Source organism: Numida meleagris, unplaced genomic scaffold (assembly GCF_002078875.1).
Source record: "Numida meleagris isolate 19003 breed g44 Domestic line unplaced genomic scaffold, NumMel1.0 unplaced_Scaffold244, whole genome shotgun sequence".
Classification (NCBI taxonomy): Eukaryota; Metazoa; Chordata; class Aves; order Galliformes; family Numididae; genus Numida; species Numida meleagris.
The window spans coordinates 40,835-67,486 of NW_018364243.1; the positions used below are offsets into that span (position 1 = coordinate 40,835).

The window sequence follows — 26,652 nt, forward strand, 5'->3', positions numbered from 1 at the left end:
TGGGGGCCCCCTTCAGAGAGGGGGGGACCCTGTAAGTCCTCAGCTGTAGGGTTTCCCCACTCTCCCTGGCCCCACTGCGATGGCTTCGGGCCCCCACCCAGGGGGGTCGGGGTGGGTTTGGGGCTCCCCACCCCCCCCTCAGAAGGCGGAGGTGACAGCGGTGAAAAGACGCAGAAAAGGGCAAAAAGAACAACCGCAACAAGAAGGAAGAGTGCCACAGCCCCAAGAGCCGGGGGGGGGGGGAGGGCACTGCCTTCTGCTTCTCTTTTCTTGCAAAATGGGGGGGTTGGGGGGGCTCCACCCCACCCCACGTCCTTCCTGCAGGCTGGGGGCCGCTCTAGGGGTGTGCTCACCCTGCTCGGAGCCAACCCCGAGAGGCAATGGCGGCGTTGGGATGGGGCGGGGGGGTCTCGAGGCAGGGGGGGTGCAGAGCCGCCCCCACTGCCGCTGCTGCCCGGGAGAAGGGTTCCAGCTCATCCTCAGCCTATGTACAGTGTCGGGACCTGGTCGGGAAGTCCGGGGCGGGGGGCCGGGGGGGACACGGCCGCCCCCAGCACTCGGCCCTACAGCAGCAGCTGCGCTTCGGGGCCTTTGGTCTGGCAGCCTTGGCACATCCGCTTGTGTCGCAGCAGCCGGTCTGTGCGGGAGAAGCTCTGGGGGGGACGGGGGACGGGGGGTGAGGGGTGCGGCAGGGGGTGCGCCGTGCCCCCCGCGTCCCCGCACGTACCTGCATGCAGCGCTCACACTGGTAGGGCTTCTCGCCGCTGTGCACGCGCTTGTGGCGCTCCAGGTGGTACTTCTGGATGAAGCGCATGTCGCACACGTCGCACTCAAAGGGCTTCTCACCTGGGCACAGCGGGGACACCGTCACTGGGAGCGTCCCGTGGCCCCTGCCCCACACCCGCCCCATGTCCCACATCCCATTGCTGCCCCATGTCCCATGTCATCCCGTGTCCCCCGCCCCCTGCCCCACATCTCCCCCTGCTGGGAGTTCTGCTGCTCCCACTCAGGCTCCTCCACCCCCTAATGAACCATGGGACGTAATTAACACAGCACTGAGCTGGGTCCTGGGAGGCCTGCAGCAATGTGACGTGTCGGGGTTTTTTGGGTGGCCCCTCCCGGTGAGGGGGGATTCAGGGAACCCAACACCCCCAGAGAGAGCGGGTTTTTGGGCGCCCCGAGCAGCGCGGTGGTTTCAGCCCAATGAATGATTGCGAGGCTCCCCTCAGCACTGCAGCTGTTTTTGGGTGTCCTCACCACACTGCGGGTGACTTCTGGGTGCCCCTCACCACTGTGGGTGTCTTTTTGGGTGCCCTTTATCCCAATGTGGATGTGTTTTTAGGTACCCCCCTCGCCATGGGGGATTTTTGGGTGCCTCTCACCACTGGGGGTATTTTTGGGTGCTCCCTGCTCCGCTACAGATGATTTCGGGGTGTCCCTCACCGCTGCAGATGACTTGGGGGTGCCCCCGAGCACTACGTGATGTGGGGGTGCCCCCTGCGCACTGCAGATGATTTTGGGGTGCCCCTCACCCCGCCGGGGACGACCCGGGGGCGCCCCTTACCAGTGTGGATGAGGATGTGCCTCTTGAGGTGGTAGCTGCTGCGGAACGCCCCGCAGCACTGCTCGCAGATGAAGTTCTTGTGGATCCTCAGCTGGAAGGAGCAGTTCTGCTTGATCACCACCACCTGCAGGGCGGGGGGCGGCCCCGTCAGCCCCCCTGACCCACAGCCTCTCGCCCAGGGCGCACCGCCCCCCCCAGCCCCAACCTGCCTTTTTAATGGACTTTTTGGGCTGCGATGCCTCCGCTGTCTCCTCCTCCTTTCGGCTGCGGGATTTCTCCCCATCCTGACGCAGTGCCTTAGCACGCAAAACCAAAACCCCACAGTGAGCCGCCCCCCCTGGGGGTCACACCACCCAACCCGCTCCCCGCACGCCATACCAGCACATCGGGGCTGTTGCCCCGCTCCCTGCCCTCCGCCTGCTTCGAGCTCTGCTTCGGCATCATCTTCTTGCTGGCCACCGTGGGCACCAGGCAGACGCCAGAGAGCCCCTCGCACGCCAGCAGGCTCGCCTGGATTTGGAGGGGGGGCGAGGGAGTGGGGTGGGGGGGACAGAAAAGAAAGCAGAACAACACACGAGGCCGGCGAGCTGCAGGAGCCGCCCCGCTGCACCCCGAGCCCGCCCAATGCCCAAAGTGGAGATTAATTAACCGAGGACCTAATTGCTAATGGGTGGGTGGCGGTGGAGATGGGGGAGCGGATATGGGGACGCTGGGGGCCCCAGGGGCTGCGGTGGTCTCGGGGTATGGGTGGGAGCAGTGGGGCTCATTACCTGAGCCATCTTGGGTCTGTCTGTCTGTCCTCGACAAAGGGATTGTAACAATCCTTTGGCCTTAACGCTCTCCCAGGGAAGGATTTTACCGTTAGAAAGCCGGGATTTATATAACTTTGGTTTCAGTTAATCATTTTTTTTTGGCCGGCCTTGCCCAGTACCCTCCACTTTGCCGACATCACGCGAGATCGGGGTGCCTGGTGGCTGCGGTCCTCCTCGGTCGCCCCCCGGCTGCGGGGGGGGCGGCGGCAGCGGGCGGGAGGGGACGGGGACGGCGTGGTCCTCAGTGAGGGGACATCCCCAGTCCCCCCCCCCCGACTCCGGGAGGGAGACGCTGCTGCGGGTCTTGGCCTGGGGGGAGGAAACGGCGCTGTGCCCTCATCCTGGGGGGGAGCAGAGGGACCCCCCGGTGGGAGGTGAGAGGCAAAGGGGGGTGGCATGGGGTGGGGGGTGATATTGGGGATGACAAGGGCTGGAGGGGTTGAGTATTGGGGTGGTACACAGTGGTGGGGTCATAGGGAGTATCGAGGGGATGACATCAGCGTGGAGGTGATTGGGGACGGGACAATGCCACATGGAGGTGGTAGTGACAGTGGGGAGGGGACTTAGAGTGACAGGTGTCAAAGGGAGGGGCGTGGAGGATTATATGGGTGTGACTGGTGGAGAGAGATGACATTGCGGGGAGCCTTAGGGGTGCAAGCTGACATATGGAGACACTTCTGGGGGGACCTGTGGGGACAGCTTGCAGGGGGTGGCACGAGAGGGAAGCAACACATGGGGACACCTTGGGAGAGGTACTTGGGTGGGAGGGGACACAAGGGGACATTTTGTAGTGGAGTGGCACGAGGAGGACCCAGAAGCAAGTTGGGGGGGCTGGAGATGACAGATGGGGACATTTCTGGGAGGGGGTGACATGGGGACACATCTTGGGGGATGGGGTGACTGGATGGAGAAGTGTAACACATGGGGGGAGATGGCCCATGGGGTCAGAATGTGGGGGATGACACGGGGAGGGGTGACCCCGGTTATTGAGGGGGGGACGGAGGATGACCCCGGGCGGTGGGGGAGGGGCGCGCGGTGCAGCCCCCAACCGGGGAGCGGGGGTGGGGAGGGCCCGCCGCTGCCCCTCCCTCTGCCGGTGCCCCTCCCCCCCACCTCCATCCCGGTGCCTCCCGGTGGTTGGGGGCGGGGCCAGCGGAGGCGCCCCCCAATCCCCCGGTTCCCCCCCGCCCCGCCCCTCCCCGAAGCCGTATCTCCGGGACCGCCCCCACCTCCGGGGCCGAGTGGGGCTCCGCGGGGTCTGTACCTGCCGCGGGCCCTCCCCGTGCCGCTCCGCGCCGCCCCGGCACTGCACCAACAGCCGCGGCCCCCCTGCTCCGGCCGCCGCCGTTGACCCGGAACCGGAAGCGCCCACCCCTCCCCTCCGCCTCCTCCAGCACTTCCGGCGGGGAGCCCGGAGGGAGGAGCGGTATCGCGCATGCGCCTCACCGATCCTTGAGGCAGGGCGCGGAGCCGCCATTTTGAGGCCGGGCGGGAGTTGTCTGGGCAACTGAGGGCGGGTGGGAGCGGGGCGGCCCGGTTCTGTCCGGGCCCTGGGGTCCTTCCCCCGCTATTGCTCCTGGAGGGGGGATGGAGGAATCCTTCCCTCCATTACTGTCCCCTGGGAAGTCCTTCCTCCCCAGTTGCCCCCTAGTGGGGTCCTCCGGGGCTTCTTGTCCCCCCTCCGTGTCCCTTTTAACTCTTCTATGATCTCCCGTCTTTCTGTGACCCCGCACCCACCCCAGGCTTTGTTCCCCCCACAAGTTTCTCCTGTACCCGTGATGCTGTTGCTTTTGTTTGGGGGGGTGGGGAGAGGACAGGACTATGCCCTGCCGGCTGGCCCTAGGGTGGAGGACAAAAATGGGGGGGGGGGGATTTCCCCAGAGCCCCCCCGCTGCCCCAGGGCCACTGCTGTCCCCTCTGTGCCATGGGGTGACGGCGGGGGCCGTGGATGGAGCGGGCCGCAGCCCACACACACATACTGAGGGCGCTGGGAGGGCCTGGCAGCACTCCGACCCCTCCCTGGGGACACGGACACTGCCCCATTGTCACCCGCTGCCGGCTGCGCTGCGGACTTTGTCCCCATGTGCACAGAGGGCACTGCTGGGAACCGGCAGAGAGATCGCTGCATTGGTTTGGGTGAGAGGGGAAGGGGACGGGTGGGGGCTTCATCCCCAGGGAGAGGGACACGCAGAGGTGACACCGTCTGGGCACAGGGGATGAGCAGGGCCGGGCCATGATGGCGGAGCGGGGAGATCTGGAGCAGCCCGCGCTGGACAGGGCGGCCGGGGAGGAGTTCCTGCGTGCAGCCTTCCAGATGCTGCTGGAGGAGGCAGTCAGGAAGGGCACGGATGTGGCCCAGAAGGTGGGAGCGTGGGGGAGAGTGGGGGCCCTCGAGTGGGGGCCCTCGGGTGGGGGCCCTTGGGTGGGGGCTGAGGGCCGGGTGCTGCCCGCAGGTCTGCGAGTGGAAGGAGCCCCACGAGCTGCGGGAGCTGCTGGACCTGGAGCTGCGGAGCCACGGGGAGCCGGCGGGCCGGCTGTTGGAGCGCTGCCGGGACGTCATCCGCTACAGCGTAAAGACCTGTGAGCGTCGGGAGCCACTCCACTCCCCCCCCCCCAATCCTGAGATCACAGATCCAGAAGCCCTGACCGCATCCCCCCGCACCCATAGGTCGCAACAGTTCCATTTGTGTCCCTGGCACATACACAGCTCCCGACAGCTCTACTTGAGTCCCTGCCGCCCCTGCAGGTCCCAGCAGCCCCATTCATGTCCCTGAAACCCAGATGGGTCCCAACAGTGCCATTTGTGTCCCTCCCACCCCTATAGGTCCTAGCAGCCCCACTCATCCCCGCTACCCACACAGCTCTGGCTGTCCCCCTCCCAGGTGATCTTTTTCTCTGGCAGCTGTGTCCCCAAGGCCCTGTTGATACTGTATCACCAGTGTCCCACTGGCGCAGTGTCTCTCGTCCCCCCCTCCAACTGGCACCCCTGTCTCCCCCCCTCCCCAGGCCACCCCCGCTTCTTCAACCAGCTCTTCTCCGGCCTGGACCACCATGCACTGGCGGGACGCCTGCTTACCGAGACCCTCAACACCAGCCAGTACGTGCCTGGGGGCACGGGTGGGGGTCTCACCCCGAGGGGTGGCTTCACTCCCCCCCACTGTGCCCCCAGGTACACCTATGAGATTGCCCCGGTGTTTGTGCTGATGGAAGAGGTGGTGTTGGCCAAGCTGCGCGAGCTGGTGGGCTGGAACAGTGGTGACGGCATCTTCTGCCCTGGTAAGGGGGGGGCCGCTTTGGGACCCCCAGCTCTGGGCATGTCCTCAGTGCCAGCACTGCTGTTCTCATGCCCGGGCAGGGGGCTCCATCTCCAACATGTACGCCATGAACGTGGCCCGCTTCCAGCACTTCCCCGAGAGCCGGCAGCAGGGCAGCTGGGCGCTGCCACGCCTGGTGCTCTTCACCTCAGAGGAGGTGGGCATGGCGATGGGGATAGATGGGGGTGGGGGCAGCAGCAGCCTCCTGAGCCCCCTGCCTGTTGCCCCCACAGAGCCACTACTCCATCCAGAAAGGAGCCGCCTTCCTGGGCATCGGCACTGACAACGTTGTCCTGGTGCGTGCAGACGAGAGGTGGGAGTGCTGGGATCGCACCGGGTTAACGCTGGGATTGCGCTGGGACCCCTGATCCTGGCCCTGCTGCTGACCCTGGCCCCACTGTGTCCCTCAGGGGGAAGATGATCCCTGAGGAGCTGGAGAAGGAGATTGAGAGGGCAAAAAGTGAGGTGAGGCTGGGGCCGGGGCAGCTGCCAGGGGACCCCCTGTCCCCATGCGCTGTACTCTGTCCCTGACTCATGTCCCCCTTCCCCACATGCTGTCCCATCCCCAGGGCGCTGTGCCATTCTTCGTCAGCGCCACCTCCGGCACCACCGTGCTGGGCGCCTTTGACCCGCTGGGCCCGGTGGCAGACGTGTGCCAGCGCCACGGCCTCTGGCTGCATGTGGACGTGAGTGCTCGGGGGTGAAGCCCACTGTGCACCCCCAGCCCCGCTTCTCTGTGCCCACCCCACTCTGCCCCACAGGCCGCCTGGGGTGGGAGCGCGCTGCTTTCCAGGAAGCATCGGCACCTCCTTGCCGGCATCGAGAGGTACCGCCAAATGGGCGCAGGAGGCACTTTGTGGGGATGCAGAGCCGCATCTCTCAGAGCCCCCCAACCCCCTTCTCTGTAGGGCTGACTCGGTGGCCTGGAACCCCCACAAGATGCTGACGGTGGGTTTGCAGTGCTCAGCCTTCCTGCTCCGCGATGACTCTGTGAGTCCTACAGTCCGTGGGATCCCACTGGGACCCCCTCTGACCCCTTGGGACTCCTCAGGACCCCACTGGGAAACCCCTGGAACCTTTTCTAGTCCCTCAGACCCTACAGAAACCCCCTTGGAAACCTCCAGAACCCCCTGGGAACTTCTTGGGATGCCCTGAGACCCCTCAGAACCCACTCTAACTTCCTGGGACCACCTGTAACCCCACCAGGACCCCCTTGGGACCCCAACAGGAACCTTTTGGAGCCCCTTGGGACCCCCTGGGCCCTTTTGGCACCCCCCTGTTATGCCCTGGAGCCCCCCTCGGGACCCCAACAGGAACTCATCAGAGCCCCTCTAGACCCCAGCAGGACACCCTGGCACTCCTCAGAGACCCCAGTGGGACCACTGGGTACCCTCACAGCCATGTTTTGATCCCCGTCTCCCACAGGGGCTGCTGCAGCGCTGCCATGGGACGGGCGCCTCGTACCTCTTCCAGCCCGACAAATTCTACGATGTGACGTATGACACCGGGGACAAGACGGTGCAGTGTGGCCGCCGCGTCGACTGCCTCAAGCTCTGGCTGCTCTGGAAGGCGGTGGGGACCGAAGGGCTGGAGCAGCGCGTGGACAGGGCCTTCGCCTGCACTCGGTGAGCCCAGGAGCCACCACCAGGTGCCACCACCAGGTGCCATCAACAAATGCTCACGCTCCTCTCCTTCCCCAGCTACTTGACTGCAGAGGTGAAGAGACGGGATGGCTTCCAGCTGGTGCTGGAGGTACGCTGCGTTGCGCTGCAGTGCCCCATGGGTGGGGGTGAGCCCTGTGGGGATGGCAGCAGGGAGCGTCACCCTGTGAGCCCCTTTGTGGAGCACAGCAATTCCCAGAACAGAGCCCTCGACGCCGTTCCCCGTTCTCCTTTCTCCACAGCCTGAATTCCTCAACCTCTGCTTCTGGTTTGTGCCCCCCAGCCTGCGGGGCCACCAGGGCTGCTCTGATTTTGGGCCACGTTTGGGGAAGGTGAGCGCGGAATCCCATGGTCCCCCCCTTCCGCCCAGCTCCTGTCCCCATGCAGACCCCCGGCGCCTGTCCTCCCACAGGTGGCCCCTGCCATCAAGGAGAGGATGATGAAGGAGGGCTCCATGATGGTGGGCTACCAGCCCCACGGCACAAGGCCCAACTTCTTCCGGCAGATCGTCACCAGCCCCGCTGTCACCAGGGCCGACCTCGACTTCTTCCTGGACGAGATTGAGCGGCTCGGACGCGACCTGTAGGGCCCCCCCTGTCCCCCCGCCAGTGCTGTGGGGAAACCGGGGACCAAGGACACTCCCACATGCTGCACACTGCAGTTCAATAAACGCTGAAATGGGTAAAACAAATATGGTTTTACTGCAGTGGTTTTGGTATAAAATAACCCCAAAAGTTGTGATGTCCCATCAGTACGTCCCCATCCTCGGGGGAATCAGCCCTGCACCTGGGGAAGAAGAACAGCACTCATCAGTGCGGGTCAGGGGCTGAGCTGCTGCAAAGGAGCCCTGCGGGGGTCCCGGGGTCCTGGTGGCCGATGCTGACTGACCACGAGCCAGCAGCGTGCCCTGGTGGCCAAGAAGGTCACTGGTGTAATGGTTGACCAATAGTTGACACTTTGGGGCCATTCTGGGGCGGTTTGGGGCCATTTTAGGGATGGTATCACAGCCCCCTTGGGTCCCTATGGGATCCCAATGGCACTTTGGGCCCCCTCATGTCAGTGTCACAGTGTCCCCAAAGGTCCCTGTGCCCGGCGCAGCAGGGGACGAATCTGCCTCTCAGGCACCGCAGAGCGTTTGCTCAGGAGGACAAATGCTGCGATAACAACCCCCCTTCCCTGCCTCCCCGGCTCCCGGTTTGGGCTGTGGTGCTGCTGGTTTTCTTCCCATAGCTGCTGTGCTGTGGTTTGGGGTGGGAACAGCGCTGATAACTCGCAGGTGTTGCTGCTGAGCTCTGCTCGCTGCACACCAAGGACACTGCAGCGCGGGGGAGGGACAGAGGCGCAGCGCTGCCCACGGCGCCCGCTCCGCTCCGTTCCCTGGGGCGCAGCGCTGAGCGCCCGGGCGTGGGGAGAGCTAGCCCACGTGTTCTCGCGCATTTTTCTTTCCAGTTCTCCACTGTTTGATTTTTCCGGGCCATAAAGAAGCGTTCACAGAGCCCCGTGTTCCGCTTCGTGCCCGCTTCCCCTCTCCCGGGCCCAGTTCCCCACGCGCGTCCTCCCCAACACGGAGCGGGGCGCAGAACTACAGCTCCCGGCGTGCCCCGCGCTGCGCGCTGCGCGCTGATTGGCTGCGGAGGAGATTTGAATGGGGCGCGTGGCGGGGACTGTGCGCAGTTGGAGGCCGCAGCGGTGGGGCCGGGGTGAGTCCGGGGGTGGGGGGGCTGAGGGGCTTTGGGAAGAGCTGAGGGGGGGGGGTGTGTGTGTCTCTGCAGGCCCTGGTGATGGAGAGTGAAGGGATAGTGGGGCCCTGCAAGCCTTGGGGGGCTGAGGAGGAGGAGTTGAAGGGCCCGGGTGTGTGTGGGGGGGCGGTGCGGGAAATTTAAGGGGTCATGGCAGAGGTAGTGGGAATCTTCGGGACTTCAGGGCCCGGGATGGTGTAGGAGTGGGGCTGGGGTTGGGGCTGCAGTCCTTGAAAGGGAGAGCTGAGGGGCACGGGGCCCTGGGGAGGCTGAGGATTGGGACTGGGGGGAGGGGGGGCAAACCCGGGGGAGGAGACCCTGCAGGGAGGATTGAGACGTGGTGGGAGGGATGCGTACGTACCCTAAGGAATGGATTTGTGGGGGTATAATACCTGGGGGCCCTTTGGGGGGGCAGGGGATGGGCTGTGAGTGTTGGAGGGGAGCACTGAGCGTTGCTGGGGGCTTTGGGAAGTGGGGCTGGAGGGGCTGAGAGTACTGGGATAGGGGGAAGTGGAGAGACTGTGAGCTCTGAGGGGCGTGGGGGGGTGGTGGTGGAGAGTGGGGTTCGGGGAGAGGGGAGAATGGGGCTCAGGGAGTCCCTGAGCACTGGGAGAGTGAGGAGCTGCCCTCAAGCACCAGTGGGGGCTGAGTTGTGGGGGAAATGGGAGCTCAGTTTGGGGCGTTGCAAGCAGCGCGGCACCTGTGCCTCCCGTCCAGCCCACCTCACCACACCTCTGCCCCCCCCCCCCCCAGCGCTGCCATGAAGCGCCTCAAAGGAGCTGACTTTGTGTCCCGCACCGCCAGCCCAGAGGGGACAGAGGAGCTGCTCGCAGAGCTGTCGGTGAGCTGAGGGTGGGGGGTGCCACCTCTTGGCTGAGTGATCCCCAACTGGATACCAATGCTCTTTTTCCAACCCCCCCCCCCCCATACAGCAAAGCCTGTCCTGTGGCGCAGCGGTGCTGGGCAGCGTACAGAGCACTGTGTGTGACCGAATCCTGCGGGCCTGCGTGCAGCGCCTGGGGGAGCCGAGCTGCTGCCTGGCACATGCCACCAGCTTGCTGGCGCTGGCTGAGGCTGCCTGCAGGGGCTACGTCACTGCCGCCACCCCCCCGCCCACCCCTCTCTACCTGGAGAAGATCCTCTACCACCTGCTGAAGAACGCGGCCGCACGCAGCCATCGTGATGCCTGCAGGCGGGCGGCAGAGCTCCTCCACGCTCAGCTCTGTGCTCACCGGCGCAGCCATGTGCCCTGTGCCGACTTCAGCGCTGTTGCCCACAGCAGCTTCTGCACGCTGTGGAGCGCGGCGGGGACGCTGGGGGACCGCCTGCAGGCCCTGCGCTTCCTGCTGCTGCTGGAGGACGAGGAGGGGGCCGTGCTGCCCCTGGAGCCGCCTTTCTTCACCTCGCAGACCGCTCGGCAGGCCGCGGCCGCCGCTCTCTCCAAAGTCCACCAGGCTCCATCCTCGGCTTGCTTTGGCCGGGAGCTGGGGGGCTGCCTCCTGGCCTCCCTGCGCAAGGACGCGGCGCGGCCGCCCGCCCTGCCCCAGGCCCTTTGCTTCTTCGAGCTGGCGTTGGAGCAGTGCCGGCAGCTCTGCAAGGGCGGCTGCTACGAGGAGGCGGAGGCGGCGGTGAGGGACGCACGATGCTTCTTGGGCAGCTCCATGGGCGGCTCCGAGGCATCGTTCAGTGAGGCCCTGGCTCTGCTGGAGGCTGGCGTGGAGCTGAGCTGGGCGCTGGCCACGGGCACGGGCTCGGTGGGGCCGGCCCTGGCGCGGGCAGCGGCGGCGTTGGGCAGCGCGGCAAAGGCCTCGGGGCGCTTCCTCAGAGCGCTGGCCGAGGGCTGCCAGTTTGTCACCGCGTCCCTCAGCGAGCGCGCCAGGAGCAGCCAGCAGCGACCGCTGCCTCAGGAGGACGTGCTGCAGCTCTGCGCCTTTGTGGAGGGGCACTGCCGCGTCCTCACCCTGCTGCTGGGCCTGGTAAGGCTTTGGGGGTAACGAGGGCTCTCCTGTTAATTAGAAGCTCTGGGTGCAGCTGGAGGCATTGTAACCCTTGCAGTCTGCTCCTGTCGGCAGTGTCCCTGTCCCCCACCAGTCCCGCTGCTGTTGTGGCCACACAGTTGACTTTATCCTTCGTCCCTCAGGTTCCTCCTGACGGCGTGAAGCAGTGGCTTGTGCTGAAGCAGCTGCTGTACCACAGCCTCCAGCTCTTCACCAGCATGGCCTGTGACACCTTCCGTTCCTCCCAGGTACCGGTGATGATGGGGACAGCGTCTAATGGGCTCACAGGAGCAGCTGGAGCTGCCCCGGGGCAGCCCATGGTTGCTGAGGGGCTCTCCATGGGCTCTGACTGCATCCCTCGCAGGTGGCTGGGTGGCCAGGGCAGGAGCGGCTGACGTTGGGCTGCCAGGACACCGTGACACTGATGCTGGAGGCTCTGGAGGGACTTCCCCAGGGCGAGCAAGCCAAGTACCTCGACATCACGGGTCAGTGTCCTCACGGCACGGAGCCTGCTTCCTTGACAACGGGTTGGGGCAAATGTGGTCACACACAGCTCAGCATCTTCCCCTGTTTGTGTACCGGGGAGCACCAAGGGAGGAGGGTCCCTCTGCCTCCCAGCACACGCGGCTGAGGGGCCTGGTCTGTTGCTGGGAGAGGAGCAATTGGGATAGTCCCTTTCCAACACATCTTCAGTATTCATTTTTTCCCCTCAACAGCATCATGCACATTTAAGCTGGCATACATCTTCTACAACCAGAACCTCCATGAGGAAGCATGTTCCATCTCTGAGCTCTTCTGCAGGAAGCTGAAGACAATAGATGCCTTCAGATTTCCAGAGATACCCCCTGAAAGGGTGAGCAGTTGCAGGATGCCAAAGGGTTTGAGCTGCAACCTGGTGCTATAGAAGCAAAGGAGAGGATGGGGCTCAGCTGCTTCCCCCAGGAAGGGGAGCAGCTGCAGGGCTGGGCGGGCAGGCAGGGCGCTGAAGCTGCTCCTCTGTGCTCTCCCTGCAGCTGCACAGGTGCTTCAGGCTGCAGGTGGAAAGCTACCGAAAGCTGGGCCGGCTTGAGAGTGCACTGGCATCCTGCGTGCAGTGGCTGGTATCGCTGCGGGGCCGCATCAGGGAGCTGCTGGCAGAGCCCATTGGCCTCTGGGCCCGGGTGAAAACGGACAGCATGAAGCAGGGAGCAGAGGACTTGCGGCTGAGGTGAGGAGGAGGCTGGCGTGCTGCCCTGTGCGTGGGGGGTCACGCTGTGCTGTGCTTCCCGTGCTCCTAAAGCTGAGGGAGCTGGGGCCGTGCAGCCTGGAGGAGGCTCTGGAGAGACATGAGAGCGACCTTTCAGTGTTAAATCGGAGCTGTAAGGAAGAAGGGGACAGAGTCCAGCTTTGAGGTCCCCTCCAGCCCAAGCCATGCTGTGATTCTGTGGTTAAAACGATATCATGGAGCCCTGCACCAAGTCCCCACACAGCCCCTGTTCCCCCAGAACCCTGAAGGAAGAACTGTCTGCTCACCACCTGGACACGGACACCTTGGTGGCTGTGCTCTTCGCCGAGCTGAAGGCTTACAAGGGCGTCCGTGCCGACACGGGGCAGGAACGCTACAACGTGCTCTGCGACCTGCTGGAGATCTGCTCGGAGGAGAGCGGCCGCTTGCACGAGCGCGCTGCCGGCTTGGTGGAGCTGGCCCAGGTCCTGTGCTACCACAACTACGCCCAGCAGACGGACTGGTGGGTGCCACGGGTGTACAGGATGGCTCTGTCCTGTGTCCCTGCAACACCCCTAGGGAGCTTCGGAGGGACCTTGGTGGGATTTAAGGCGTTGGAGCAGTGAGGGATTGGAGTAGCGTTGCTCTGGTGCTTGCTGCTTTTGGGGTGGTTTGGGTGTCGGGTGTCTTTCCTTTTTACGATGTGTTTTGGGGGAGGAAGGCCGTGTTTTAGCTCCTCTCTTCGGCAGCTCTGCGCTGGACTCTGTCCATGAAGCCTTGCGGCTGTTGGACTCGGTGCCCAGGAACGCTGAGAACCGGGAGCAGCTCCTGGATGACCAGGCGCAGGCTCTGCTCTGGCTCTACATCTGCACCCTGGAGTCCAAGCTGGAGGAGGTGTGTGGGGACACCCGCGGCTGCCCAAATGTGTCCCCAAGTTTTGGGGGGGAGGGAGGGGGGGTCTGCAGTGCCCCTTAATGTGCGACATTGCTGCCTGTCACCTGCTGCAGGGCATAGCAAGGGAGCAGAGAGTCAAAGCTCTGGGGCAGAAGAGCCTGGAAGACTTTGAGCCCAATGACCTCAACTACGAAAGCAGGATGCAGGAGGACGCGTTCCTGAACAGTGGCATCTCCTTCAACCTGGTGACAGAGTTGGGTGAGAGTGTGGCGCTTTTGGGTCGCTCATGCTGTAAGAAAGGCTCCTCTGGGGTGCCTGGATTTGGGCTGGGAGTGAGGTTCTGCCCCGAGGAAGGGGAGGTGGTGTGGTGTACAGTAGTGGTGCTGGTGGTGGCTTGGTGTCATGGCAAAGCTGCTCAGCCCCATACTGTGCCCACAGCTCAGTCCAAGAGCCTGGACGATGCCTTAGCCCTATGGAAGCAGCTGCTGGCATCTCAGTGCGTCCCAGCTGTGCGCAGCCCGGAGCAGACCGTGGCCTCCCTTCTTGTTGCAGCAGCTCTCTACAGGCTGATGGACAAGGTAATGCTGCTGGGGCTGTGGAGGGACGTGTTCAGCAGCACAACAGCATTGTCCCCCCAGTATTGTCCCTGATCATGCCGTGGGCTTTTTCTGCCTCCAGCCTCTGCAAGCCATGGAGAGCTACCTGCTGGTGCGAGCCCTGTGCAGCGCGCTTGGGGACGACTTGGGCACAGCCGGAGCCCTCTGCCAGGTCACCAAACTGCTCCTCCAGCTGGAGTGCCCCAGCTATGCCAAGGCAAGCACCATGGGGAGGGGGGAGAAAGGGAGGCAGCTCGGCTGGTCCTGCAGGCCCAGCCCTCATGCTGACCCCTTGGCTTCCAGCTCTTCCTGGAAGAGACAGAGTCGTGCTTGCAGAGAGCTGACAGGGACAGCGACTCCTACCTGCTGCTGCAGCAGACCTGCCTCGTGCTCCGCAGCCAGCTGTACTGCGCCAGCCACCAAGTGAGTCTTCCTGAAAGCCCTTTTTTGCTTCAGCTGCAGTGTCGGGGGGCAAGAGGAGACCTTGGCAGTTCTGTCTGGCAGTCCTCAACACCTTGCTGCTGACCTGGGCCCACCTTAGCCATGGAGGCTTCCTGGACCACAGATAGTGACTTTTTTCCTCTGTTGCCTCCTACAGATCAAAGATGGCACTGCCCTCTTGTTGGAGGTGCTCCGGAACCCAGCTCTGCAAAAAACTGCCAAGGTCTGGTACGTGCTCCAAGCACAAGTCCTGCAGCTGACTGCCACCTACCTGAGCCTGCCGCCCGCCCACCTCTGTCCAGAGTTCAGGCAGCACATCTTCGCGCAGGGTGAGCCTCCGAGGTGCTGGAAACCCTCCCCGCGAGCACCGGGCTGAAGGCAAAACCCTGTGCAAGCACAGAGCTCAGAGGTTCCCCCAAACCCCAACCTCTTTTGAGACTGGGAAGGGATAGCTGGGTTTTGTGCCGGGTAATACGTACCCATGCCCACGGCAGCTCTCATGCAGGGTGGAAGACGGCTGAGATAGCTCTGAGCGAAGCCCACAAATTGTTACGTAGCATCATCCTCCTCCTGACGGGCAGCAGCATGCTGGGCTCCCACAAGTCGACAGCAGACGTCCAGTTCGTGGATTGTGGTGAGTGAATGGGTGGCGTGGGCTACAGAACAGCTGGAAGGATGCGTGGGCTCCTTTTGCCTCACTGGGGTGAGCAGCTTTGTCACCAGCGTGTCCCTCCTGTCAGGGGACAACGTGCTGCAGAAGTGGCAAGTGCTGGCTGACGTGCTGTGCTGCTCAGAGCGCCTGGTGGTCCTCCTCAGCAGGGTGGAGGTGATGTGCAAAGCCAAAGCCTTCTGCTTGGAGGCCATCAAGCTGGCTGTGAAACTGCAGGCAATCCGATGGTGAGTGACCGTGGATGGGGACGTCCCTGGGCCTGGGTGTTGTCCTTTGGTGAGGGGTTGGCCCCTCCTCGGTTTGATCTGGAGCAAGCAGCTCCTCTAGTGTTTGTCCTGGGGCACATTATCCCGGGAGTTCAGCTTGCCAGTTCAAACTGAACAGCACTGGGAATGGAGCTCTGAGGGGCCTCTGAGGGCTGTTTTTCCTCCCCTAGGTGTGTTTCCTTCCTGGTGCTGAAGGCTCAGCTGGAGCTGCAGCAGAGCGAGCTGGAGCTGAGCCACTGGGACCTGCAGCAGGCTCTGTTCCTCCTGGAGTCGGGCACAGGTGAGTCTCTGCTCTGGGCTGGAAGAAGGGAGGGGGACAGGAAACAAAATGACCCCCAACCATGCTAGGAGCTCGCTCATGGCTGCTTCTGGGGCTTGGGCAATGAAGAGGGGGCTGCTTTTGGGGCTTAGGCGAATAGGGGGCTGCTGGAGGAGCTTCCCAAACCGCCCTCACTTCTGCCTGCAGAGTTTGAGGCTGATGAGAAGCAGCGAGGTCCCCTGAAGATCTTGCCCAGGAAGGGCAAACCAGAGGGAAGGAAGCAGCAGGATGTGGGCTCTGAGCCTCCTGGGGAAGACGAGGGCTTCCTGAAGGGTCCTGCACTGGAATTCGTGGCTATGGTGAGCGGCCTGGAGAAAGCAGATGACCTCAGCTCCTCACCGCAACTGAAACCCAAGAGGAAGAGGAGGCTTGCCTTCCTCGCCCACCCTGCTGCCTGCCCCTGCTGCCTCTGCTCTGACCTGACCTTGTCGTCCATCTGCCTCCGCTGGCTGCTTTCCTGTGCGCGGGGTGAGCTGGCGGCCGGCAGCGCAGCTGAAGGGCTGGGGCTGATCCACGCCACCCTGCAGCGCTGCGGCACCGTGGCTCCTCGCTTTGCCGTGCTGCTGCAGGACAAGCTGGGCAACGGTCACGACACACCTGCACTGAAGCTGCTGGATGATTTGGTGGCCACCGGCTACACCATGCTGGCCCTTCACAGCCTGGCTGGTCCCCGGCCCGAGGAGAAGCTGGAGGAGCAGCTGAAAGTCGGTCTATCCTTCCTGGCATCCTGCAGTCCCCATCTGCCCAGCCTGGGGGTCTCCAGGGCCAGCCTGCTGCTCGCCAAAGCCACGGCTGCTGTTTGCCGCTTGGCCACCAAGCACGGAGGCTCTGTGGACACTGTCTTTGCCTCTTCTTGGGCTTGGCAGCCAGCCCCGCCGAGTCCCACTGAACCCAAAGCAGCTGTGGCTGCGCCTGGGATGGACAGAGCTCAACTAAAGAGGCTTAAAAACAAAGCGGCAGCTGCAGCATCCCCTGTGCTCAAGCCCAGAGCCAAGAAGACCCAGAGAGCAAAGCCCCCCTCGGTGGCGGATACCAAGGACACCCTTCTTGTGAGCAATTTGGACACAGAGCTGCCCGCTGCTGTTAGTCGGACTGTGACAACGTCCTGCACCCTGCACATGGACACCTGTCCCCACAGCAAAGCACGTGCACGGGGCTCTGTGTCATCCCCTGCACGTAAACCCAGAGGGAAGAAGAACCAGAAAGCGAAGCACGCAGATACCAACGATGTCTTTGCTTTGGGTGACTCGGACAGCGAGGTGCCCCCCATTGTGATCCGGCCGGCAGCAGTGCCCTGCACCCCGCGCCAGAAGTCCTGTCCTCCAGCCAGGACGTGCACCCGGGGGGCTGCAATGCTCCTACGCCCCAGGGCTCCCTTCACCGTGTTCAGCGAGGCCTCGCCACCACTCAGCAAGTCACAGCTCCTGAAAGCACCCAAAGCCCGTGGGAAAATCAGGTCCCGCCTGCCGGTAAGTGGGACAGGAGGAGGCCAGGTAGCCCCAGGCGCCAGGTGCTGCAGCCCTGCCACCTCCCTGTCCCCCTGCTGCAGGTGACGTTCAGCGATGACAGCGACATTGAGGGTCTCAAATCAGTGCTGAGCCCTGTTGCCAGCAAAGCGCCCGATCCCAGCTGCAAGACACCGCAGTCAGCATCCTGCTCACGGAGAGCTCTGCTCCCCCAGTCCGTGGAGATGGGGGGCTCCCAGCTGAGCTCCTCCTCCGTGGGCAGAGGCTGTGGGAGCCGCACCCGGCCCCAGCGGGGACGCAGGGTTGGGGGCACAGAGAAGAAGGAGCGGACGGCACGCAGGGCTCCGAGCTGGAAAGGGGATGAGGAACGGGAGCTGCTGAGAGCCATCGAAGAGGAGGAAAAGGTGGAGGAGCAGCTCAATGTCAGCTTGGAGCTACTCCGAGCCTCTGAGGACGGAGCTGAGGGTGAGCTGGGGAAAGGGAATGGGATTGCTGGGAGCCTTCGTGCACCCCAATGCGCATGTTGTCCCTGCTGACCCCAGCAAGGGGACCAAGCAGCTCTGTTTTATCCTGCAGGCAGGATCCGATGCAGGCAGGAGGGCACGGATGTGGAGCTCGAGGTGCTGCGGCAGGAGGCCAGCAGCGAGGTCCTGGTGCAGCAGGGGCTGGGCAGAACAGAACCCCTCTGCCTCAGTGCCCTGCACAACGCGCTGCCAACTGTGGATGGTGAGCAAACGTGGGGCTGCGGGGTCGGGTTTTGGGAGCAGGGAGCTGTGGGCAAGCTGTGAGGTGGATGGTGTGCTGGCAAAAATGCGATTTGGGAGGAAAAAGGGGAGAGGAAGGGGGAAGGATTGGAACAAGCTGCCCGGGGAAGTAGTTGAGTCTCCATCCCTGCGGGTTTTTAAGAAGATGTGTAGCTGGGGGTACTTAGGGATGTGGTGCAGTGGTGGGCTTGTCAAAGTTGGGTTAACAGTCAGACTTAATGACTTCAGAGTTCTTTTCCACCGGAAGTGATTCTATGAAAACAGCACAGGGAATGCCAGGGTCATCACAAGGCTCACTGCCTGATCCCGAATTTGCTGCTCTGTCCCTTCCAGACACCTCCTCGCTGGACAGAGTCTGCGGGCTCCTGAGATCTGCCTTCAGCTGCATCAGCCACTGCCCGCCCGGCACGCTGTACAGCCAGCTCTGCCAGCTCCTGGCTCTGGCCACAGGTGACCAGGACCCCATCACCACTGCCTGCCTGCTGGCCGAGTCCATCTCGGTCACCACGCGCCATCAGCTGCTCAGCATCATCCACAGGAAGCTTCAGTATGTCCCACAGCTCCCTGCCATCATCCCCAGAGCATTGCTGGGAAGGGGCTCAGCAAACAGAGGTGGTTTGGGGGTGATGTTCTTCCCTGATTCTCCTTTGCAGTAAGGAGAAGAAGTCAGTGGCAGATGTGGCAGAGCAGCTCCAAGGGCTGTCCCTGCAGGACAAGGATGCTGCTTCTCACCGCCACCACCTCACCAGGCTCCAGGACCTCTTCAGCTTCAGCCCCACAGGTCTGGGGCCCCAGGAGTGCACCAGCTTCAGTGAGCAGCTGCAGCAGATCCCGGCTGGTGAGGATTGATCCAAACAGTCCCAGAGGGTGCTGCCGGGTGCCTGAAACCCTCAGGGCTGACCTGGAGGTCTATGGGTGACTTTTTCAGGGGTGACCGCGTGTGTGTTGACCCTGGTGAACATCCATCCCGCCTCCGTGGGGGACACGCTGCTGCTGACGCGGTTGGAGAGGGGCAGCACTCCCATCACTGTCCGCATCCCAACTGCGCACACCGAGGTGAGGGAAGGGCTGGGTGTGGAGCAGCGGGGATGAGCCCAGGGGTGAGATCACAGCTCCTGTCCTCTTCCAGACCCCACTGAGCTCCGTGCTGAGAGACTTTGACTCCATCCAGAAGGAGCAGAAGGAAGCCAGCAACCACACTGACAAGCGGGACTGGTGGCTGTGCCGCTTTGAGCTGGACCAGAGGATGAAGGCAGGCAGAATCATAAAATTACAGCATAGCTGGGTTGGAAGAGATTTGAATGCCCATCCAGCCCCAACCCCTGCAGTAGGCTGGTTGCCACCCACCAGATGAGGTTGCCCAGGGCCCCATCCATGGTCCCGAGTACCACCAGGGATAGGGCACCCACACTTCCCTGGGCTGCAGTGCTGGGGCCTCACCGCCCTCTGGGTACAGAATTTCATCCTCATGTCCAACCTAAATCTCCCTTCTTTTAGTTTAAAGAGATTCCCCCTTGTTCTATGACTATCTGCTTGTGACAAAAGTTGTTCTCCTGTTTATAATCTCCCATTAAATACTGAAAGGTTGCAGTGAGGTCTCCTTGGAGCCTTCTCCTCTCCAGGCTGGTCAAGCCCACCTCCTTCAGCATTTCTTCGTAGGAAGGGTGCTGCAGCCCCCTGAGCATCAAAATGCAAAATGCACCCCATGCCCACACCCCTGGGGGGCTCGGACTGCCCATGACTCCCTGTGTTCTCCTGCAGAACCTCATTGAGACGCTGGAGATGCAGGTACTGGGCTGCTGGAAGGCAGCGCTGCTCCCTGCAGCCCAGGATCCGCTGTTGGCTGAGGAAGCTGCCTGCTTATGTGCCCAGCTGCAGCAGTGTGGCTGGTGGGGCAAGGATCCGACCCTGCTCAAGGTGAGGAGCTCACGGGATTCGGGGTTGGGATGGGAGATCGGCTTCCATCCCCCTCACACCTGTCCCTTGCTGCAGGTCGTGCTGAACGCCGCTGCCCTCCTCAGCCCTGCTGATGTGCGAGCCCTGGCTGCGGGGCTGTGCCCAGCTCAGCCTGGCAGAGCCCAGCTCCTCTTGCAGGAGGCCCTGGAGAAGCGCAAGAACAGCAGCCAGGAGCCTCATGGCTCTGTCGTCCTGCTGCTGGATAAAGTAAGATCCCAGTGCTGCTGCTGCTCGCGTGGCTCCGCTGCTTGCTGCGTTGCTCTCACCTTCCTCCTCCTCCTGCAGCACCTGCAGAAGCTGCCCTGGGAGAGCATGGCGTGCCTGAGGGACCTGCCTGTCACCCGGCTCCCATCCCTGCGCTTCCTCCTCAGCTACGCCCTGGCACAGAGGGTGAGAGAGTGGGGGTACCCACTTCCGTGTGGGGCTCAGTACCCCCAGGGCTGGGCTGAGGCTGTCTTCTCTTTCTCCCTCCTTTTTGTCCCTCCTCTCTCGTTCCCTGGAGCAGCAGACAAACTCCGTGCTGTGCCGTGGCATTGACCCCAGCAGGACCTTCTACATCCTCAACCCTCAGAACAACCTCTTGGGCACTGAGGAGCGATTCCGCAGCTGGTTCGAGAGGTGAGAGGAACCAGGGTGCAGGGGAAGGGGGAGGGGGATGTCCACACTCCCACCTTTCTCACCTCTCGTCTCACAGTGAACCAGGCTGGAGAGGGGTGACAGGAGCTGTCCCCAGCCAGGAGCAGATGCAAGCAGCGCTGCTGGAGCATGATCTCTACATGTGAGGGTTGGGGTTGGGTGCCAGAGGGTTGGGTTGGGGTTGGGTTAGGTGTGGGGTGGGTGTCATTCCACCTCTCCCCCTCCCCCCCCCCCGTCCTGTTCCCTCACAGCTACGCAGGACATGGAGCGGGTGCACGCCTGCTGGACGGACAGGCCATCGCCCAGCTGCAGTGCCGCGCCGTCACCCTGCTCTTCGGCTGCAGCAGCGCCGCGCTCGCCGTGCGTGGCAATCTGGAGGGCACTGGCATCGTGCTCAAGTACATCATGGCTGGCTGGTGAGTAGCGGGGTGTTTCATCAGCAACAACTCCGTCTTCCCCAATTCCGCTTAGTTTTTCCTGTGATGGTAAGCCGTGAGAGATCTCCTTCTCATTAACTCAGCCCACGAGTGTTTCCAGCCTATTCTCTCCTCATTTTGGGTCATGGGTAGATGAAGGAGAGGTGCTTTTTTAATTGGCAATAACTCAGTCTTCCCCAATTCTGCTCTGATTTGCCCAAGGCAGTAAGCGGTAAGAGATCTTGTTTTCTTTACCTATAAGCATTTTCTCTTTGCTGTTATCTTGACCCGGGAGTGTTTTTTCCTCATTTCCTTCCCATTCGGGTCACAGAGAGATTGAGGAGGAATGGGCCCATCAGTGATAACTTAGCCTTCCCCAATTCCTCATTGCTTTGCTCATTATAGTGCTAAGAGATCTCCTCATCATTATCTCAACCCCCAAGTGTTTTCATCCTGGTTTCTCCCCATTTTGGGTTATGAGCAGCCCCAGCAAGGGTGATTTTTAACTCCGTCTTCCCCAGTTACGCCGTTTGTCCACGATGGTGGCAGGAGATCCTGTTGTTAGCTCAACCCATGAGTGTTTTCATCTCACTTTCTCCCAGTTTTGAGTTGTGGGGGAGTCTGAGGGGTGGTTTGTAATTGGCCATAACACTCTGGTCCAACTCTGCTCCACATTACCTGTACCAGTAAGCACTAAGAGGTCACCATGCTGTGTTGAGACAACAAGATGTTTTCACCTCATTTTCTCCCCATTTTGGGGTCAGGGTGGGGCCGGGCTCCCACCTGCCCTCCTAACCCTGTGCTTCCCCCAGCCCCCTCGTCTTGGGCAACCTGTGGGATGTCACCGACCGCGACATCGACCGCTATGCAGAGGCCTTGCTGCGGGCCTGGCTGGGGGCTCGCCCCGGGGCCCCCCTCCTCCGCTATGTGGCCGAGGCCCGGCGTGCCCCCCGCCTCCAGCACCTCATCGGGGCTGCCCCTGTGGCCTATGGCCTCCCTGTGGCCCTGCAGTGACACGGAGGGGGTGGGCACCGGGACCCCCATTGCACGTACAGTCCCAGGGCTGCGTTTGTCTCGTTCTAATTTATTTTAATTCCTGTGTTTTTATGCTCAGAGATAATAAAGCTGTTCCTATTGAATGCTGCCTTCCTACGCTTGCTTGGGGCAGGGTTGACTCGACCCCCGCACCCCCTTTCTCCTCTCTTGTGTCCCCCATTCTTCTCCCCCACTTCCTGGGGGCTGCTGCGCGCATGCCCCCTCCTTTTCGGGTGCAGCTGAGGGCCCCTTTTTCCCACCACTGGGGCAACATCAGTGAGAAATAATGGGGTTTCTGTCCTGTCGCCCCTTTTGTATGGGAAGGTTCTGCGGCCTTTGGGGGTCCCTGAAGCTTTTGGGGGCGGGGGGGGAACCATGGGGGGAGCGCTGGGGCTGCGCGGTGGTGGTGGTGCCGCCCTCCGGCCGCCAGGGGCGCTGTGCGTTGGCGCAACGAGAGTGGCGGCGCGGGGCCAGAGCGGCGCGGCGGCCCAAGATGGCGCAGGCCGTGAATGTGGCGGAGCTGTCGTTGCCGCAGCTGGAGGTGCTCAAGAGCCAGCTCGACCAGGTGGGCGGCCATGGGGGGTGGCTGGCTGGGCCTGGGGTGGTGTGTGGGGCGTAGGGGGGGGGTGTGGCGCCATGCTAGGCCGGGAAGAATTAGGGGGAAGCATTTGTGAGAGCCAGAGAGGGTGTGTACGGTCTGAGGGGAATATGTGGGGCCTGGGGAGATGTATAGGGCCTGTCTGGGCGTAGGGCGACATACGGGGGAAAGGACTGGGCCTTGGGCCTTGTGGGGGATGTGTGGGACCTTAGAGGGACGTGGGGGGCAGGCTGGGCCTTGAAGTGATGGGTGGGGCTTAGGAGCGGGGTGTGGGGCAAGCTGGGCTGTGGGATCTCAGAGAGGGATGGCGATCTTTGTGTGGGGCCAGGCTGTTCGGTGGCAGGGACAGCGTGTAGAGTGCGGTGTCACGGCGGGGCCGGCCAGGTGCTCAGTGACACCTGCACTTCAGTGCCTTCATAAGGCTGCTTCCCGCTGTTCCCTCCCACACCTTATGCCTGTCCCTCAGGAGCTGCAGGGCTCACCCCCTGCTCTTCCAACGTAAGATCTGGGGCTATTCCCCATTCCTTCCTGCATGCTGCAATCCCCCCCACCAGGGTCCACTTAGTCCTGGGTTCCCCCTACCCATACCCCCGTGGTGGGGCCGTGCTCTCTCCCCAGGAGGTGGAATTCCTCTCGTCCTCCATCACCCAGCTCAAGGTGGTGCAGACCAAGTATGTGGAAGCCAAGGACTGCCTCAACGTGCTCAACAAAAGCAACGAAGGCAAGTGGGACCGCCGAGAGGCCGCAGGGCGCTGCTTCCCTCCTTCCTGGGTTTGCTGCCCAAAATTACCCGGGGCTGAGGTGTGCCAACCCCTGCTTTGGGCGAGTGACTGACAGCTCTGCTTCCTGCCCCTCTTGATTCTTCGGGGCTCTGGTTCCCTTTCCCTGGGGGTTGGCCAGGTGCGATGCACATCTGGGTGGGCAGATGTGACTGTAACACCACTGTAACACCCTCCCCAAACATTTTGGGTTCTGTTTTGGCCCTGAGGGCTCCCCTCACCCCAGCGCTCATGCATTTCTGCTTGCTCTTCTGCAGGGAAGGACCTGCTGGTGCCACTCACCAGCTCTGTATCCTTTGTGGTCCCCACAGCCCCACATTGTTAACATCTCTAGGGCCTTTAGGGTCAGCAATTCCAGCCCGTGGTGCCTTTGATCCGTCACAGACCCACACCAGCAGTATGGCGTGGCATTACTGGCACCTTGGCTCTGCCCTGGCTCCGTTGAGCTCCAGTGAGCTCTTGGAGCTGTGTAACCATCCCGGCTCCCCACTTTCCCTGACCGCCCCTGCCAGATGTACGTCCCTGGGAAGCTCTCAGATGTCGAGCGTGTGCTGATTGACGTTGGAACTGGCTACTATGTGGAAAAGGTGAGGGGTGTGCGCCCGGATTGCCGCGGGGCGGCTTGGCAAATGCAGCACGTTCCCTTTGGAACCGCTCCGCCTGTTTGTGCCGTGGGGCACGGGCAAGCTGCTGCTGCTCCCACTGCTGCTGCTTCCTGATGGTGCATGCAGGGTGCGAGTTTTGAGCCCCAGGAGGGGAACACAGCTCCCAGCGGGTGCGTACTGCCTTTTTGCACCCGGGGGCCTTGCTGCGGTGTGCAGGCGCTGTGGGCTGGTCCCAGAACAGCCTCCTGTCGGCAGTGGGTGACAAACAGGGCTGCCTCTGGCGGGGAAGCCTGCAGGGACTCAGCGCCGCTTTTGCCCTTTATCCGCTCAGACTGCAGACGATGCCCGAGAGTTTTTCAAGCGGAAGATCGACTTCCTGACCAAGCAGATGGAGAAGATCCAGCCTGCGCTGCAGGAGAAGCACGCCATGAAGCAGGGTAAGGGCCAGCACCGCTGTGGCTCCGCACTCGGGGCTGTCGGCAGCCCCTCACCACCCCGGTGCCTCTTCCCACAGCTGTGGTGGAGATGATGAGCCAGAAGATCCAGCAGCTGACGGCTCTAGGGGCAGCGCAGGGGGCCACCACCAAGGCGTAACCTTCAGCCTCAGCACCTGCCTTCCTCTGCATCATGCCAGGGAGTGGACCGCAGAGCACTGCAGGGACGCAGAGCATTCTGTCTCTGTGCTGTCCCCACGCTCCTCACTCAGTCACTCTGAGCCGAAGCCGTGTGGCACCGTGATGCAAAACACGAGCCAAACCTTCCCCTTGTTGTAAAGCAGAGTGCCAGCACACAGAATAAACAAGATGTGGGAATGGCCCGCTGCCCTACCTGCTGCTTCTCAAACTATGGGTCTTGGGGTCCTGCTCCTCCAAAAAGTGCCCTGATAGGGGGCAACATGATCCAGGGAATCACTCCCAGCCACTCCCCCTCCCCTGTGCCATGGGGTGAGGACACAGCTGGGCCCCCCAGCCCCAACACAACTCACCCACGTTCCCCCAGACAGAAGTGCTTTATTCTACAGCCATCCCACCGTGCCCCACATCCTGGCCCCTCGCCTTCCTGCCGGCGCGGCACTTCTACCCTACACGCCCCCCACCCCACACTATATACACCTGTAGGGTCCAACCCTACACGTTCACCACAGGCTCGTGGTCTGGGGTTTGTATCCTGAGCCAGTCCGTCCCCAGGCGGGACGTGCCCCCCAGCTCAGTGCATGAAGACCGGTTTGTGGACGCGCTTGTGGCGTTTGAGCGTGGCGCTTTTGGCGAAGCTGTCCCCGCACTCCACGCAGATGTAGGGCTCGTGGCCGTGCGCCTGCGCCCGGTGCAGCTCCAGCTCGGCCCCGTCGCAGCAGCTCAGCCCGCACTCGGGGCAGGCGGGCGGCTGGCTGCAGGCGGCGTGCACCCGCTGGTGCTTCAGCAGGTTGGTGCTCTGCGCGAAGCCGCGGCCGCACTGCCCGCAGCGGTGGGGCCGGGCCCCTGAGTGGGTGCGCTGGTGCTTGATGAGGTTTTTGCTCTGCGTGAAGCTCTTCCCGCACTGCCCGCAGGTGTAGGGCTTCTCCCCGGTGTGGATGCGCTGGTGCTGGATGAGGTTGGAGCTCCAGCTGAAGCTCTTCCCGCAGTCCCCGCAGCGGTACGGCTTCTCCCCGGTGTGCGTCCGGCGGTGCTGCACCAGGTGCGAGTTCTGGCTGAAGCTCTTGCCGCACTCCCCGCACGTGCTCGGCCGCTCCCCGGTGTGAGTCCGCTGGTGCCGCAGCAGCTTGGACCAGTGGCTGAAGCTCTTCCCGCACTCGTTGCAGATAAAGGGGCGCTGGCGGCCCCCCCGCAGCCGCCCCCCGCCTCCCTCCTGCTCCTCCTCACTGTAGCCCCCCGCGGCTGAGCCCCCAGCGCCACGGCCCCCCACTGCCCCCCGCCTCTTGCCCTTGGGGGTCAGGGGGAGGGGGGGGATGACGCTCTGGATGATTTCCTGTGGCAGCACCTCCTCCTTGCAGTCGCTCACAATGCCGTCGTCAACTGTGGGGCAGAGGGAGAGAGGCTGGGGAGGGAGTTGGGGAGGGGACTGGGACGCCCCCGAGGCTGTTTGTCCTTCCTTGGCACGCTCCGACCTCCCCCTGGGGCTGTTAGCCCCCCCATCAAGACTCTCTCACCCTGTCTTTGGGGCTGTTTGCCCCTCCCATTGGATCTCTGCCCCCACCCCCACCTCCCCCCACCCCCACCCCGACCTTAGGGCTGTTTGCCTCCCACCCAAGCATCCCCCATACCCCCTCCTCACCGATGCAGACCCTCCGCACCATGCCCGCCTCCTCCGGGTCGTGGAGTTCCACCACGCAGGGCTCATCCTGCTCCATGGGGGCAGCTGGGTGGGTCTGGGGGGGCACCCAGACCTCAGCTGAGCACAAGACCCCCCCCACCCCTCCCTCTGTACCAGCACAGGTCCCATCATGCCACCTCAAATCCCACTGCTCCATCTAACCCCCCCCCACGTTCCCAAAATCCCTTTGTGCCACCCAAAAGTCCCCCTCCTGTCCCCCCCCATTTCCCTTTATGCCTTCCCAAATCCCTTTGTGCCCCCCAAAATCCCTTAGTGATGCCCCATATCCCTTTGTGCTGCAGATCCCCGTGTGCCACCACCTTCCCGTCCCCCTGTACAACACTACGGTCCCTTTGTGCCCCCCATGTCCCCTTGTGCCCCCCCCACCCCTTTGTGTCCCCCTCCTCACCTCTGCTCTGAGGATGTCAGTGGCTCTAAGGGGACAGCGGCACAGACCTGGGGATGTGGGGGGGGACCCAGGTGGTGACAGCCTGGGGACCAAAGGGGGGGGCGGCAATGATGTACCTGAACCTCCCCTTCCATTGATGTACCCAACCACATCTAGGGGGGGCACTGATCCTGAAGGAGGGGGGACAGGACCCTGGGTAGG

At 62.9% G+C, this 26,652-nt stretch overlaps 5 protein-coding genes across 11 annotated transcripts in view; 3 read left to right on the forward strand and 2 right to left on the reverse strand.

Annotated features, from left to right (window-relative positions):
• Positions 1 to 6: 6 nt before the first annotated feature.
• On the reverse strand, positions 7 to 4,014 carry ZNF740 (zinc finger protein 740). 4 transcript variants are annotated; one of them, XM_021382470.1, is made up of 7 exons: positions 3,606 to 4,014; positions 2,496 to 2,685; positions 1,943 to 2,074; positions 1,774 to 1,860; positions 1,565 to 1,688; positions 728 to 846; positions 7 to 653 (listed from the first exon to the last, which is right to left on the reverse strand). In XM_021382470.1, the coding sequence occupies exons 1-7, from the start codon at positions 3,851 to 3,853 to the stop codon at positions 564 to 566; spliced, it is 990 nt and encodes a 329-aa protein (XP_021238145.1). In that variant the 5' UTR covers positions 3,854 to 4,014; the 3' UTR covers positions 7 to 563. The 4 variants fall into 4 exon arrangements, with proteins under 4 accessions (XP_021238145.1, XP_021238149.1, XP_021238148.1 ...); XM_021382474.1 differs by having other exon boundaries at positions 2,335 to 2,685; positions 3,641 to 3,768; XM_021382473.1 differs by having other exon boundaries at positions 3,641 to 3,762.
• A 246-nt stretch (positions 4,015 to 4,260) lies between these two features.
• Positions 4,261 to 8,042, forward strand: CSAD (cysteine sulfinic acid decarboxylase). 3 transcript variants are annotated; one of them, XM_021382459.1, is made up of 15 exons: positions 4,261 to 4,512; positions 4,590 to 4,738; positions 4,830 to 4,956; positions 5,383 to 5,473; positions 5,546 to 5,652; positions 5,732 to 5,847; positions 5,924 to 6,003; positions 6,101 to 6,155; positions 6,260 to 6,376; positions 6,452 to 6,516; positions 6,599 to 6,680; positions 7,116 to 7,315; positions 7,391 to 7,442; positions 7,594 to 7,683; positions 7,764 to 8,042. In XM_021382459.1, the coding sequence occupies exons 1-15, from the start codon at positions 4,458 to 4,460 to the stop codon at positions 7,935 to 7,937; spliced, it is 1,560 nt and encodes a 519-aa protein (XP_021238134.1). In that variant the 5' UTR covers positions 4,261 to 4,457; the 3' UTR covers positions 7,938 to 8,042. The 3 variants fall into 3 exon arrangements, with proteins under 3 accessions (XP_021238134.1, XP_021238135.1, XP_021238136.1); XM_021382460.1 differs by having other exon boundaries at positions 7,857 to 8,042; XM_021382461.1 differs by lacking the exons at positions 4,261 to 4,512; positions 4,590 to 4,738; positions 4,830 to 4,956; positions 5,383 to 5,473; positions 5,546 to 5,652 and having other exon boundaries at positions 5,775 to 5,847; positions 5,924 to 5,986.
• Positions 8,043 to 8,232: 190 nt separating this feature from the next.
• On the forward strand, positions 8,233 to 22,024 carry ESPL1 (extra spindle pole bodies like 1, separase). Of its 2 annotated transcripts, XM_021382445.1 has the most exons (31): positions 8,234 to 9,051; positions 9,844 to 9,931; positions 10,023 to 11,066; positions 11,231 to 11,335; positions 11,452 to 11,572; positions 11,804 to 11,940; positions 12,101 to 12,294; positions 12,572 to 12,814; positions 13,041 to 13,185; positions 13,299 to 13,443; positions 13,624 to 13,763; positions 13,864 to 13,998; positions 14,085 to 14,204; positions 14,380 to 14,551; positions 14,728 to 14,856; positions 14,963 to 15,119; positions 15,329 to 15,438; positions 15,625 to 16,946; positions 17,027 to 17,408; positions 17,520 to 17,669; positions 18,041 to 18,254; positions 18,361 to 18,545; positions 18,636 to 18,763; positions 18,837 to 18,959; positions 19,469 to 19,624; positions 19,700 to 19,870; positions 19,949 to 20,053; positions 20,169 to 20,281; positions 20,358 to 20,441; positions 20,551 to 20,715; positions 21,528 to 22,022. In XM_021382445.1, the coding sequence occupies exons 2-31, from the start codon at positions 9,851 to 9,853 to the stop codon at positions 21,727 to 21,729; spliced, it is 6,678 nt and encodes a 2,225-aa protein (XP_021238120.1). In that variant the 5' UTR covers positions 8,234 to 9,051; positions 9,844 to 9,850; the 3' UTR covers positions 21,730 to 22,022. The 2 variants fall into 2 exon arrangements, with proteins under 2 accessions (XP_021238121.1, XP_021238120.1); XM_021382446.1 differs by lacking the exon at positions 20,358 to 20,441 and having other exon boundaries at positions 8,233 to 9,051; positions 21,528 to 22,024.
• Positions 22,025 to 22,165: 141 nt separating this feature from the next.
• PFDN5 (prefoldin subunit 5) lies at positions 22,166 to 24,559 on the forward strand. The gene is made up of 6 exons (XM_021382476.1): positions 22,166 to 22,315; positions 22,967 to 23,069; positions 23,385 to 23,416; positions 23,640 to 23,714; positions 24,064 to 24,169; positions 24,247 to 24,559. The coding sequence occupies exons 1-6, from the start codon at positions 22,244 to 22,246 to the stop codon at positions 24,324 to 24,326; spliced, it is 468 nt and encodes a 155-aa protein (XP_021238151.1). The 5' UTR covers positions 22,166 to 22,243; the 3' UTR covers positions 24,327 to 24,559.
• Positions 24,560 to 24,722: 163 nt separating this feature from the next.
• Positions 24,723 to 26,652, reverse strand: part of LOC110390904 (zinc finger protein 883-like) — a 6,506-nt gene continuing 4,576 nt past the window's right edge. Inside the window, exons 4-5 of the mRNA XM_021382478.1 lie at positions 25,837 to 25,842; positions 24,723 to 25,541 (exon numbers count right to left, since the gene is read on the reverse strand). Of these exons, the coding sequence (XP_021238153.1) occupies positions 24,939 to 25,541; positions 25,837 to 25,842 (609 nt within the window). The 3' untranslated portion in view covers positions 24,723 to 24,938. The remainder of the gene's footprint in view (positions 25,542 to 25,836; positions 25,843 to 26,652) is intronic.